General features: G+C 43.0%; 1 protein-coding gene across 1 annotated transcript; it reads right to left on the reverse strand.

Annotated features, from left to right (window-relative positions):
- Positions 1-8,576: 8,576 nt before the first annotated feature.
- LOC308326827 (ADP/ATP translocase 2) lies at positions 8,577-12,635 on the reverse strand. The gene is made up of 4 exons (XM_080779861.1): positions 12,354-12,635; positions 10,419-10,905; positions 9,750-9,890; positions 8,577-9,096 (listed from the first exon to the last, which is right to left on the reverse strand). Exons 1-4 carry the CDS (start codon positions 12,462-12,464, stop codon positions 8,939-8,941), a joined length of 897 nt encoding a protein of 298 aa, XP_080635987.1. The 5' UTR covers positions 12,465-12,635; the 3' UTR covers positions 8,577-8,938.
- Positions 12,636-14,583: the final 1,948 nt, after the last annotated feature.

A 14,583-nucleotide genomic window follows, 5' to 3' on the forward strand; every position in this document is an offset into this window, starting at 1 on the left:
TATGATTCTATTCAAACAATCTCTTATATTATAAAAAATATTATAGTCATTCAGAATCCTTTAGAAATGTGTTTAAACTTCAAATAGGTCTAATGCATGGGTTTTCAACAGGTGGTCCGTGGACCACTGGTGGTCCGTGGAGGTATTGCATGTGGTCCCTGACCATGCATTTAGTAACTAGTATTTGTCGATTTGTTTTAAATGTTCTTTCAACTAGTTGAGAAACCGTGAACTGAATGACCTGGTGACCTATGATGAGTCCATCCATGTAGTCATCTACTGACAAGTTGGAGTTCAAGAAATTCAACAGAAAAAGGAAGTTAGAATCTCAGGAAGGGGGAAGTGCACCGGATTGTCTGGTTGAGTCATTATTATTAGGACATTTTACCAGTAGTAGTCAACGGTTGAGAAACAGTGGGATGTATACACATGGGATGCATTGCAAGTGTTAACTTACAAAAGCATTAATCTTAGCCCAATGATGAAGACTATAGCGCTGACCTCTGAGACCATGGACCAATGAACCATGTAAATACAACAAATTGAGCAGGGCACTGCAGGGAGTTGCACCCCGTTCCGGTAAACCAGAAGTACGACACCAGTGCCTTAGTTTTTGTCTTGTCATTTACAGGTCCTTTCAAAATTAAAATTTCAAAAAACATGGGCATAGTAATTGCGTAATTATATTATATGGTGGCGTGACAGATCGGCTGACGGACTGACAGGTTTTGCAGGCTTTCACAGTAATCTGCGACCTACAGTCGCAATAATATCATCTCTGTCGGGTGTCCAAAAATCGTCTCATAGACAGTATACAACCCAGATCCTGTTCCCTGGTTATGTGACCAATAAAAGGAGGGGTAAGTACAACAGCAAAATGTTAAACATTAAACACCACACATCATGGCAAGGAGACTAAAGTGTGAAGAGTTCCTGTGGACGCAATCTCACACAGAAAAGGACACTATTTGTTGAAACAAAGTATATTTAGGGCATGGGTTTAAAGTACCCTTTCAAATAGGAAACATATATAAAGGAGTAGAATAATAAATTGAAACATTAAAAGCCATCAACAGATCAGGGGGGAGAGGGACATAAGGCCATATAGGGAGCTCTATACCCACCATCACAGAAAGGGTCTTAGATCAAATTCCATGTTGAGGCCATTGGTATTCAAGTATTCAAATAGTGAATCCACAATGCTTCTCTTTTTAATAGAGCATTGTCAAAGTCTCCTCCTCTTCTGGGGACTTCTCTATGCCTAGATAACGGAGAGAGGAGATAGAGTGACCAGTTTCAACAAAATGTATTATTTTTTCGAGCTGTCATATTAGTGGAATATTCCAGTCTATACTGTATGTCTGACATAGTTGTATCTAATACGTGTCTTGAGAGCACGAATGGTTTTACCTACACGTGTACAGTGGCAGTGGCAGGGCCAAGTCAATCTGTAAGTTAGCCTTGCTGTGTGAAAAGAAAACTCACTTGAGAATATATATACTCAGGTTGTCTCGTCCATTTCTAGCTGCATATGTAATTAAAAGTTTAATTATGAAAGAGATTGCTATCAAATTCTGTTTTTCATTCAGACCACAGGATATCGTTCCAGTGAGTTTTACCTGAATGGGGGTGTTTAAAAGAAGTTTGTTTGAAAGTGCTGTTGCATTGGGCACAAGCACCACAATAAATAATGCCCGTCTGGTAGCGGGCTGAGTGAGGATGCGTTGTGAGTTAGTGTCTGAAGGTCAGAATGAACCAACGAATCTCTGAGATGTCTACCCCTAGAGAAGACCACTCTAGGCGGGTCAGGATTCAGGAAATATATAGTGAAGCTGTGGGTCAGATTTCAAAATGTGCCAGTGCTTGTTGAGAATGGGTTTAAAACATTCAGCAGCTTTAGAGTATTTTGTGATAAACGAAGGAACTGTTTTATTTTTTATCTTTAAGAAGGTCAGCTCTGCAGGGTCTCTGCTCAATTCTATATCAACAGCAACGTTGAGTTGCTTTTCTGTGTAGCCTCGTTCTCTGAATGTATGAACCATTGTGCTGGAGTGTTTGGTAAAATCATTTGGGTCTTTGCAGATGCGTTTAAGCCTGCAAAGCCTGCAATCTGGTATTAACATGAGTCATGATCCCACATGCACGCACGCATGCACGCACGAACGCACACATGCACACACGCACACACACACACACACACACACACACACACACACACACACACACACACACACACACACACACACACACACACACACACACACACAATAAACTACAACAGCCATAATGTTACAAATAGTCACTACTCTGTGTCACTCTGAGTTCTGAGTCCGACACTGTAGTCCCTAGACAGAAGCTTGCAAACTTGGCGGCCCGAAAAGACAGTTCGGAAATGATGACTCAGGGTTCCTCCAAACATTAGTTTCCCAGGGGCCCCCTGGGGCTGGGACTATAATACAGTCATGGATAAACAAATACTCTAGTCTAGAGAGAACAGCTAAACAGCTTGAACACATTTTATTATTCCAGGAAGTAAAAAGTAACATTACATAACATTGTTGTTTAGACTGTCAGGGGTTATTCTCAAACCTATTTGTAACTGCCATTTTCCCAGTTTCCAGTCTCCTTTGCAGTTCTTCACAGGTATGGGAGTGATCCTACGCAGTACACACACAGAAAATTGCAACAGATGGATGTCCAGTCTTTGATCCAGTTTGAGTGTTATTTATTTATCAGAAGTCAAAGTGAGCAGTTGAAATCATGGACATGAACATACCAGTGATTAGTAGATGCTACAAGTTTGTCTCTGTTCTGCTGCTGCTACTGGTAAGAACGGTTTGCTCCCTGGTTCCCTGTGTCTAGTTCCTTCTCAGTGCCCCTGTGTCACCTTATAAGTGGTCACCTTCTAGAAGCTGTGTTTCTCAAGCCCGCCACCAGGTGGTCAAAAATAATACTGGTAATAATAATAATAATACAAATAATGCCTCTCTTCTAATGGCTCCTACACTATTCATGTGAAGGACCCCCAAATTGATATGTATTTGGCCACAGGGCACGGTATTTGGCCACTTTGGCATATGCCTGGACCCCACTTTGACAACCAATGGTGTAACACGGTGGATAGTTAGGAGTAAATTAACATGTATTTTACAGTGTGAATTGGGGTGAAATCATATCAAGCTAGGCCGGGGGTCCTCCAAATTAATAGTTTAGATTAGAATCACTGATCTAGATGATGAACGTATCAGACCGCAGGTAGTACATTTAGAATGTATTTGTTTTAGTAACATGGACCTCTATACTCAACCTCTGGCCCGCGGGACCATTATGACTGGCCCACCAATGAAAATCTAAAAAAAATCTGGAAAATGAAATAAAAATAAATAAATCTGAATGAAGTTATCTTTAATTACATTATTATAAGTAATACTATTAGAGTTGTACTATTACTCAAACGAAAATAAGACCATTGCGGAAATTGCTCTTCACTTATAGCTATCTATTTTCAGGTAGATTGTTTTATTTTACTCAGTCAGCCATATCACTACTCATTTTTTTTCATGAAAACTTGTGTATTTCCATGTTTTACTACATGTGAGGTAAATGCACTCAGGTGCTCCACGATTAAATACTCCATAATTACTTGACAGCTTTAGTTCATACAGTAAGTAGTAGCAGATTTAGATGAATATACAAAACGGGCATAAGTGATACATGATGATGTATTATATCATAGGTTAACACGTCGCTTCGCGCCACGTTCTGACCTTCATACACTTTTCATTCATGGCAATTATAGGATTTCTTTTATTCATGAAATACCTTTTGAGAAACGGTTGGCATTGTTTAATTCATTGATGAAAGGTTGTGATTTCTTTGTTTTTAACTCTAAATGCAGGAAAATGGAAAAAGAGTGGATATTTAATCGCAATAGGCCTATATATAAAATTTGCAAACACGGGTCCCGACCCCCTGCTTGGGAAAACAGTGTATGGATGGCCTCACACGGTCTTGTAGATCTGCTCTTTCCACTCTTTTCGAACATGTTTGAGACATATATAATAGAGACATCTACCAGGTTCAGAGGTCTGTGCTTTCTGCTTTGCCTAATAATAATAATTATTATTATTATTAATTGTAATAATTTTATTATTAGATTATTATTATATTATTAATTCTAGTAATAATATAATGACAGATAAGAGATCAGGTTAGCCCTCCATTCCACATGACAGGACAGTCTGTCACATGCAGAGAGTTTTAGAGGGGCATAGTGTGCGTGAGTGCGACATTTTTATGTTTTTCAGTGTTTGTATCACCTTTTTGACCTAAATTTAACAAAATAAATGGCCAATGAAGGGCCCCAGGAGCCCATTTCAGGGTGTCAAACCTAACCTAGTACCTGACGGTCCAATTTCCCTGAAGGGCCCCTGAGAGCCAAGGGCCCCTGGGCCACGGCCCCACTGGCTAATTTGTCCCAGGTCATCAGACATTGCAACATGGCACACGTTGCATACTGTCACGGTGCATGCAGGGCACGACTCCATGTCAGCACCCAGGTCACGTTAGTATACTGCTGCTGGGCTCATATGGCACTGTGGCATCTCCAGAAGAACAACGTTTAGATAGTGTGCAGTACCGTGTGAGGTAACCAAGTCGGTGTACTCAAGCACTGCACTTACTGTAGGTACAATTTTGAAGTACTTTTACGTTACTGGAGTATTTCCAGTTTTCAGTACTCTATGCGGCTACAACTCCACTACATCTCAGAGACCACGGCTTAAAGCCAAAGAAAATCGCAAGACTGAAAATGATTTAAATCTGCACTGATCTCATTAAATGACCCCTATGAAATCCTCAGGACTGAAATCAGTCCCCAGGACTGAGAACTTTAAGCCCTGCTCAGAGACAAATGTTCTGTACACAGTGTGTTTTTTGTATTGTCTTGGTGTTAATGTGCTCTGTGTTGTTTTTGATGTGGGCGTTGAACAGACTGTGAAGACGAATATCCTTCGGGACAATAAAGATTATTATTATTATTACTTTTACTCCACTGCAATTGTTTGAAAACTTTAGTTAGATACTAGCCTATAATAATAGTTACTTTGGAGATTTTGATTATTGCAAAACAAACGTCCATTCTTTGGTCTTATTTAAACGTTGGCTATATTTGTACAGCAGATCTACAAGCTCACAACGTTGTACATCTGCTCTTTTCAAATGATTTCTAGCCTATATATCCGAGTGGCTCAGGGTTAGTGGCCGGTAGAGCAACCGGATGCAGGGAACCATGTGGTTCCCAGTTCGATCCCTGTGGGCTCCCCCCAGAGTTAGTGTCAAAATGTCCTTGTGCAAATCACTGAACCCCTAATTGTTCCCGATGTGCTGGTTGGTGCCTTGCATGGTTTCGTCCACCATCGGCCTATCAATGGGGGAATGCAATGCACCGTTTACCATTTCATACAAAAACTTTAAATGTGCACATTCTGCACAATGAATGCTTTTACTTTAAGTATATTTTGATGCCAATACTTTTGTACTTTTAGTAGATATTGAATACCTGACTTTTACTCGTAACAGTTCTGTATTTCTATATTGTGGTATTGAAGTAAAAATGGGAGTACGTTTTCGACCACTGATTGTGTGCAGGGCAGGACAATTAAACTTTAAAAAGGTGTTTTAGAAATAATGCTAATAATGCATGATACGATTTTAACCTTAAAGAAATTACTCATACTCAACTCTTGAATCCATGTGCAAATGTGAAATTAAGCCCTTTTATATAAAATACCCAATCCACAAGCTTGTAGATCAGCAATTCTTTTTGCAATTTCAGTCTCTTAACGTCATGACCAAAATAGGAACACCGGGTTCAAAGTGATGAATGCAGTGAAAGTCTCTGCATGGTTTTCTGCAGCCTGCACCAAATTATGCAAACATAACACAGATACAGCACTTGACCTGTAGCAAAGTCCAACTTCTGACATATTATTCATGTACATTTTGCTGTTGAAAATTAACCGCCCAGTTCTTTTTAGCATTCTGTATAAATCATAGGCAAATGGCATGAGTTCTCCCAGGCACGTGTATACACTTAAGCTTTAATTTGCTCAAAATGTGGACTATACCGGTACTCTCATTGTGTTATTATTAACCGGTTATGGACTCAGAGCCAATCAGTGTTGCAAGCAGCTATTAATCTCGATACTTAATTAGTGTAATGATGCATCTTCCCTGCGGGGGGAAGTGTATCATTTCATCATTACCCATCTCTGGCCCATCAATTACCCATTACTCACTCATTTTAAGTGTAGTCTTTGCAGGGAAACGCGGCGCAAACTTAAAAAATGACATCAAAACAAGGCACAACAATATGTATAACGGCGCAATTGCAGTGCAAGCAGAATGAAGGAGAACACACCTGCTGAGCATTTCAGCTTCTTATCAACACCGACACTCCAAAGCTTACCACACGTGCATGATCTGTAAACAATAAAAGGTCCCTTTATCGAACAGTTACAATGAATTGAAACCTCAAAAACCAGCGCCTGGAATTTTTTAAGTCGCACTATTATCATCTTGTGCCAATAAAATAAAAAAGGCAATCTACAAAAGATTGCCAGTCGACAAGCCCCAGACACGTCACACATTGTGAGCTTGTAGTGAGCTTGTAGATCGGCAAATGTTTTTGATTTGTAGGGAATGTAATTTCCATTCCGTTCAGTTTGAAACCATTTAGGCCGACGTCGAAAAGAAATAAATAAATATATATATTCGTTGGTGCCTTGCATGGTTTCGTCCACCATCGGCCTATCAATGGGGGAATGCAATGCACCGTTTACCATTTCATACAAAAACTTTAAATGTGCACATTCTGCACAATGAATGCTTTTACTTTAAGTATATTTTGATGCCAATACTTTTGTACTTTTAGTAGATATTGAATACCTGACTTTTACTCGTAACAGTTCTGTATTTCTATATTGTGGTATTGAAGTAAAAATGGGAGTACGTTTTCGACCACTGATTGTGTGCAGGGCAGGACAATTAAACTTTAAAAAGGTGTTTTAGAAATAATGCTAATAATGCATGATACGATTTTAACCTTAAAGAAATTACTCATACTCAACTCTTGAATCCATGTGCAAATGTGAAATTAAGCCCTTTTATATAAAATACCCAATCCACAAGCTTGTAGATCAGCAATTCTTTTTGCAATTTCAGTCTCTTAACGTCATGACCAAAATAGGAACACCGGGTTCAAAGTGATGAATGCAGTGAAAGTCTCTGCATGGTTTTCTGCAGCCTGCACCAAATTATGCAAACATAACACAGATACAGCACTTGACCTGTAGCAAAGTCCAACTTCTGACATATTATTCATGTACATTTTGCTGTTGAAAATTAACCGCCCAGTTCTTTTTAGCATTCTGTATAAATCATAGGCAAATGGCATGAGTTCTCCCAGGCACGTGTATACACTTAAGCTTTAATTTGCTCAAAATGTGGACTATACCGGTACTCTCATTGTGTTATTATTAACCGGTTATGGACTCAGAGCCAATCAGTGTTGCAAGCAGCTATTAATCTCGATACTTAATTAGTGTAATGATGCATCTTCCCTGCGGGGGGAAGTGTATCATTTCATCATTACCCATCTCTGGCCCATCAATTACCCATTACTCACTCATTTTAAGTGTAGTCTTTGCAGGGAAACGCGGCGCAAACTTAAAAAATGACATCAAAACAAGGCACAACAATATGTATAACGGCGCAATTGCAGTGCAAGCAGAATGAAGGAGAACACACCTGCTGAGCATTTCAGCTTCTTATCAACACCGACACTCCAAAGCTTACCACACGTGCATGATCTGTAAACAATAAAAGGTCCCTTTATCGAACAGTTACAATGAATTGAAACCTCAAAAACCAGCGCCTGGAATTTTTTAAGTCGCACTATTATCATCTTGTGCCAATAAAATAAAAAAGGCAATCTACAAAAGATTGCCAGTCGACAAGCCCCAGACACGTCACACATTGTGAGCTTGTAGTGAGCTTGTAGATCGGCAAATGTTTTTGATTTGTAGGGAATGTAATTTCCATTCCGTTCAGTTTGAAACCATTTAGGCCGACGTCGAAAAGAAATAAATAAATATATATATTCAAAGATTTGTGCCGCATTTTCACAACTTTTCAAAAAAATAGCAGACCTACAAGCTCGTAGCGCGCCACTCGGTGGCACGCTATGAGCTTGTAGATCTGCTATTTTTCAATAGTTAAAACACCAAAAGGGGGTTCCCGACCCATACAGAATGGGTTTAATCTAGCTAGCAGACGACTACATACTGTACTACGGTATAAGCCTCCTGCACAAGTGTTGGCTATCAAAGTCAAGTCATGAAAAAAGGCTAAGCAGGAGATAAGCGCGGGTAAATATAGCAGGTAAGTGGCGTGTAATCCATCGTTGTTATCCAATGAGTGCCCATTTCCACGAACCCACGCTGTGTGAGGGCCATCACCACCACCGTACTACTGTACTGTACACAGGCCATACAGTATTGGACACCACCAGTGAATTAAGGTTGTTCCCCAGAATAAATTTATTCAAGTTACCATACAAACCTTTACTGCATGACAGAAAGGGAGGTATCATAGGTTTTCTTTTTTTCTTTTCTTTTTTTTTGTCTCTTTTTTTAAACAGGAATGACATTGGTAAAGGAGAGTGTGGAACGTTTAAAATGGAATAAAAGGCTGTAAGATCGTTACAGCCATTTTCGCCGACAACTAGTGGTGAAACCGCTAATAGGTTGTGTCCCATAAATAAGGCAGAAATGCAGAGTTCTTAGAAATGGAAAGTTATGTTACATTTTTTTAGCCAGATCTTTTGGACAACAGTGATGATGTTTTACAAAAAAACAATAAAAGGAATTTAGGGGATTTAGAGGACTTTCTTCAGCTCGTCGTAGAGAACCAGGACGAAGGCGCCGCCCATGCCTCGGAACACGTTGGACAGCGCTCCCTTGAAGAAGGCCTTGCCTCCCTCGTCTCTGGCGATCTTCCGCCAGCAGTCCATGGTGCCGGTGTACATAATGTCGGCTGGGGGGGGGGGATAAAAAGAAAAATGTAAAAATTGTCAGAAATGTCACGCAAATGAAAAGATAAAACAAACCCTGCTTTTATTAACCCATTCTGACCTGAGATCAGATTCTAAAAATGTCTTCTACATCCCGACAGTTTTCCATTCTGACCCGAGATCAGATTCTAAAAATGTCTTCTACATCCTGACAGTTTTCCATTCTGACCCGAGATCAGATTCTAAAAATGTCTTCTACGTCAGTCGTTCTTCGATTTTTCAAAAATAGCAGACCTACAAGCTCAAAGTGCGCCACTCGGTGGCGCGCTATGAGCTTGTAGATCTGCTATTTTTCAATAGCTAAAGCTTAACATAATGCTAACACATTTCTTTCTTTTGAATCACGTAATCTATAGCAGTGGTTCTCACAGTGGGATCCACTAGGGAACCTCATGGTCCCTTGAGTGAGTGGGTTCTAAAAATGGACCCTACTCGTCCCTCACTGGACTGTACACTCACTGAAGTGTGTACACTCTAGCGTTATGGAGACTTTGAGACTAAAACGTTCGAGAACCACTGATCTATAGTAAAAAATAAAAAATTAATGAAAGCAGCTGTGAATGATGCATAGAGAGAGAGAGGGAGAGAGAGAGAGAGAGAGAGAGAGAGAGCTCACCTCCTTTGCGTCCAGACTGCATCATCATGCGTCTGCGGACAGTGTCGAAGGGGTAGGAGGTGAGGCCGGCCACGGCGGTCACAGACTGGGCGATGGCCCAGCTGACCAGGATGCTGGCGTTCTTGGAGTCTGGGAGCATACCTGTTGGGCAGAGGAGGACACGGTGCCGGTCAGTCAAACACACACACAGGGCTTACAGTGAAGAAACAAAGGTGCAAAAAGATTCATCGTGACTTAACGTGCATTAACAACTTTGAACTCTATAGCGTGACTCTATCTCTGTACTCTGGGCATGTAGTAGACTCGTAACAGGCTAACGTTCAGAGACAATATAATTAGGCTGATCTACAAGCTCAACAACTTTGCGAGCATTTTCGGCAAAGATATCTTTCTGTACTGTACGTGTTTATTAGTGACTATGTTTCCTCTGCTTATCCCACCATCTTGCGACTTGTAAGTCGCTGTGGAAAAAGAGCGATCTGCCAAAATGCCTGAACTGTAATTGCAAGATGTTGATGTAGATGGAAGATAAGATAAAGTAGTGTTCCTAATGCAGAGCCCTGGGGGACCCCCGTATATATATAGGGGTCCAAGTGCTTACAAGACAAGCCAAACGGCTACAGGGGGGAGGGGGAACTATGCCAATGCATCAATAATTGACCATCGTACCCTTGGCTGTGTCGTAGATGCCGAAGTAGGACGCCCTGTAGATGATGATGCCCTGCACGGACACGCCGAAGCCCTGGTAGAGCCCCCGGAGCCCGTCGGACTTGAAGATCTTGCCCAGGCAGTCTCCCAGCCCGTTGAACTCCCTGCCCGCGCCGGGCTTGCCCACGTCGGCGGCCAGGCGGGTTCGGGCGAAGTCCAGCGGGTAGACGAAGCACAGTGACGTGGCGCCGGCCGCGCCGCCGGACGCCAGGTTCCCGGCGAAGTACCGCCAGAACTGCGTGCGCTTGTCCACGCCGTCCAGGAAGATCTTCTTGTACTTGTCCTTGAAGGCGAAGTTGAGGGCCTGAGTGGGGAAGTATCTGATGACGTTGGCCAGGTTGCCCCTCCAGAAGGAGAGGAAGCCCTGCTCCTTGGGGATGCGGACAATGCAGTCTATGATCCCCTTGTACTGCATGTCTGCTGTGATCTGCTTGCTGGCATGCTGGACCTGTCCACGACAAACACAAACACAGAGACACGGGAAGCAGCAAGACGGTTAAAAAGGATGATGGCTGGAGTGGAGGGAACTGGAGGACACGACATTCATCAACACGCCGCCATGCAGTCTCCTCCCCGGGGTGCTCCCCTGGTTGTGACCTTGGCACCGGGCCCGAGATCCGATGCCACCTCCGCGAGGAGTCACGTGGGGAAGAGCGCTCCACTGGACACCGGCCCAGGAGTCACTAGCAGGATCCCCAATTAGCACTTTAATTCAATCTGCCATATTGACTGACTCCTCCGTGACTTTAACATTGCACTACACGAGAGAGAGAGGGAGCTAGCTGCCCCCCCCCCCCCCCCCCCCAACAGATCAGGTTAATGCAAACTGGATAACGGTCATTTTAGTAGGAATTTAGGAAAAGCTTTTTGGGTGAAAAGCAAGTTGGGAACCATGCACCAGGGAGGGGATGTCTGACCCGACCGACCGAGCTGGCTGGAAGTCACCATCGCTGGGCTGCGGTTCATCAGGCATCCCCTCCTTCTCCCCGGGATATTTTCTATAATTAGCCACCACCAGCAGGAGAAAAAAAAAACCCTCCCAAACGAGCAAGAAAAAAATCTAGTCATTTTCAAATACAAAATCGAATAAAAATGAGAAAACACTGTTGTATACACAGTGTTCCTCCACAATGTCACCGGCGGATGGATGGTTTGCCCTTTGTTAGCTGTTGGGCTGTGTTGCCGCTCTAGCACAGCTAACACAAGCCATACAGGCTATGGATGGGCTGGCTGGCTGAGGCTGCTAAAGGCTATAGCTAGGATAGCTGTCATAGCTCGTGTAGGTCATTCCACATCCAGGGATGACCTCGAATTCCTGCAGCTCATCTCCCTCCCCAGCACCGGCCCTGAGGCTCCATCCCATCCCCACAGCACCACACACACACAGGGGTCAAGTGACCTCAAGTGGTCCAAAGATGTAAAGAGGAAAATACAAAAGCGTGTCATCTGTAAATGAGGAGGAGGAGGAAAGGAACTAATGTGATATCAGCGCGTTAGCTTTAGCTCGCAGCACCAGTGGTGGTGGTGGTGGGAAAGATTACTCTAATTTACTACTTAAGTAAAAGTACTGCAGTGTAGAGATCTATAGTCTGTCTCTTGTTACATTGTAATAACATAGTAATATTTGCCTCCGAGATGTATAGCGGAGCACTGAGCAGTACTGTACTGGAAATTGGGTATCATTCTTCCTGCTAGATATACTCCAGTAAAGGTCTAAATAAATTACTGAAAAAGGTGCAGTACGTGAGTAAATGTACCACCACTGGCTATAGCATCTGTCTGTCTGTCTGTAATGCAGGAAGCTATAGCAGCTGGCTAGCAGGCTAACAGCTGTAGCATCTCTCTCTCTCCCTGTCCCTCATAGACTGTCAGGCTCTCTCTGCCGGTCTCTCTCACCTGAAGCAGAAGCTTGACTCTCTCGATGGGAGCCACGGCTGTCTTGGAGATGGCGGCGCTGATGCCTCCAGCCAAGAAGTCCTTGGCGAAGGAGACGGCTGTCTCATTCATGGCTGCTGCTTTAGAGAGGATGCTTCTTTAGATTAACAGATGAAACAGATTCTACTTCAAATAACCCCCACTTGGCCCTCTCCTCTTCTCTCTTCTCTCTCGCCCTGGGCTGCTGTTCTTCCTTCCGAACGACACACTCTCTCTCCGACGAAATGGCCGATGCTGACGCCGCGGAGGGGTTTTGTCAAAAGCAAAGCAAGGGCGGACCGGTGGCCGAGATCGCGATAAGAGACGGGAATCACAGCAGCGGGGGGGGGGGATCGTGGATTCTCATTGGTCCAGAGACACAATCCCCCCCCCACACGCGCACACACACACCGGCCGAGACGGTCCACGTGACGTGAGGATGAGAGAGGAGATGGGGGTGTCGGTGTGTGTGACTACTGTGTGTGACGTGTGACCTTATAGCACATTGCGTAACAGCTGGATTTGAACACGCACTTTCGGTTGCGCAGTGCGCCGGTCACGTGCGGCGACAAAAATCGCGGATCGACAAGCTCACACGCCCTCTGTGGATCCCGTGGATAGTGAGCTTGTAGATCGGCGATTTGCGGTGCGCAGGGAGGGGAGGAGAGGAAGACACGGCCGCGCAAAGTTACTACATGATGAGGACGTGTGTGTACTAGCTCAGGTGAGTCCTTAGCAACCATGAATGAGAGAGAACATGCAGGTTGTCATAACTTCGCATTTGAATATTATGCAATTCAATGCACGATTTGGGAAGTTAGTTAGTTACACCGCAAAGACTGTTTCACAATCACAAGTTCACAACAGGATAAGCCTGAACAGACAGACTGTAGCCCGGAGAATGGTGCAGCAGTCAGTCAGTGACTCATATATAGGACATCCTCCACCATTTCATTCAAGGAGGGACCAGACCACCAGAACTCGGACCAAAAACTAGCCTAAGATTTAGACTCTTGTTAGATGTATAGTTTAGTTTATCAATTCATTGATCAAATACATCTACGAGAATCTTCTCTTATAGGCTACCCAAAAACTATAGTTATTCCAGAGTATAGAGTAGGAGAGTAGCGAGACACTTTGATCTCGCTGCAAAGCGAGTGCCTATGGGCTATAGTTCCAAACATTGCTCCTATGGCTGGAACTATCCCATTCAGATAGAATGAGCACTTCCGCATTCCATTATTGTTACAATGGGAGTCAACGCTATAGTGTCGCCACTCTCTTACTATATGTTATTCTAATTTAAACAGAAACTCACTACTATATGGGTTGATTTTCTGTTGTGAGTGACCACTACAGGGCAGCTATCGCTGAAGGTCACACACACACACACACACACACACACACACAGACAGCAGGTGATCACATGCATGTATAGCAGTTCCAGTGGTGTTGTCATTGACATGGAATGACGTAACGTAGACGTGAGCTGCATGCATCAGTGCATCTCCACCTTATTAGGCCTCACTCACACTGTTGCAACGTGTGTGTGTGTGTGTGTGTGTGTGTGTGTGCGTGTGCGTGTGCGTGTGCGTGCATGCGTGCGTGTGTGTGTGTGTGTGTGGGGGGGGGGGGGGGGGGGGGGGCTCCAGGGAAGGTGTGTCCACCTAAAAATGGAGGACCATTATATGTAAACAAGTCTTTTTCTGGTTTTATCCTCTTAGCAGATTTTGTATTGACCTGTAGGCCTACTTTCCTTGAACTGTAGGCCTACACCCAGTCTGCAAACTGTTAACACAATTTTCAATCAATCAATCAATCAATATTTTGCTGCCACAATTATGATTTAATTATTATTTTGATATTTATTACTTGGTGTTTGTTGTTTTCTACAATATGTTATTGTTATTGTTTGGTTCATCATGCAGCGTGTTGCCACTTAAAGGTTTGTTTTGTTATCTCGTATCCATAAATGCCTTAAGAAGTTTGTCAACATTTCAGTTCTATGTTATATTTCTGTATGAGTTTCATTGATCGTTTTGTTTATTGCTTTTCCTTTCAGTCCTGGTTGTTCAAATGGGTTCCTTGTTTACATGTATACATTCGTTCATTCCCTTTGAGATCCGTGCAGTCAGTATAAGGTAATTCAGTTGTTCATGTTTCCTTTTCTTTATATTTCGTTTATATATGCTTTATTTGTTGTTTATTATTT

The sequence above is a fragment of the Protomyctophum bolini genome (genome assembly GCF_963924005.1).
Source record: "Protomyctophum bolini genome assembly, chromosome: 13".
In the NCBI taxonomy this organism is placed as follows: domain Eukaryota; kingdom Metazoa; phylum Chordata; class Actinopteri; order Myctophiformes; family Myctophidae; genus Protomyctophum; species Protomyctophum bolini.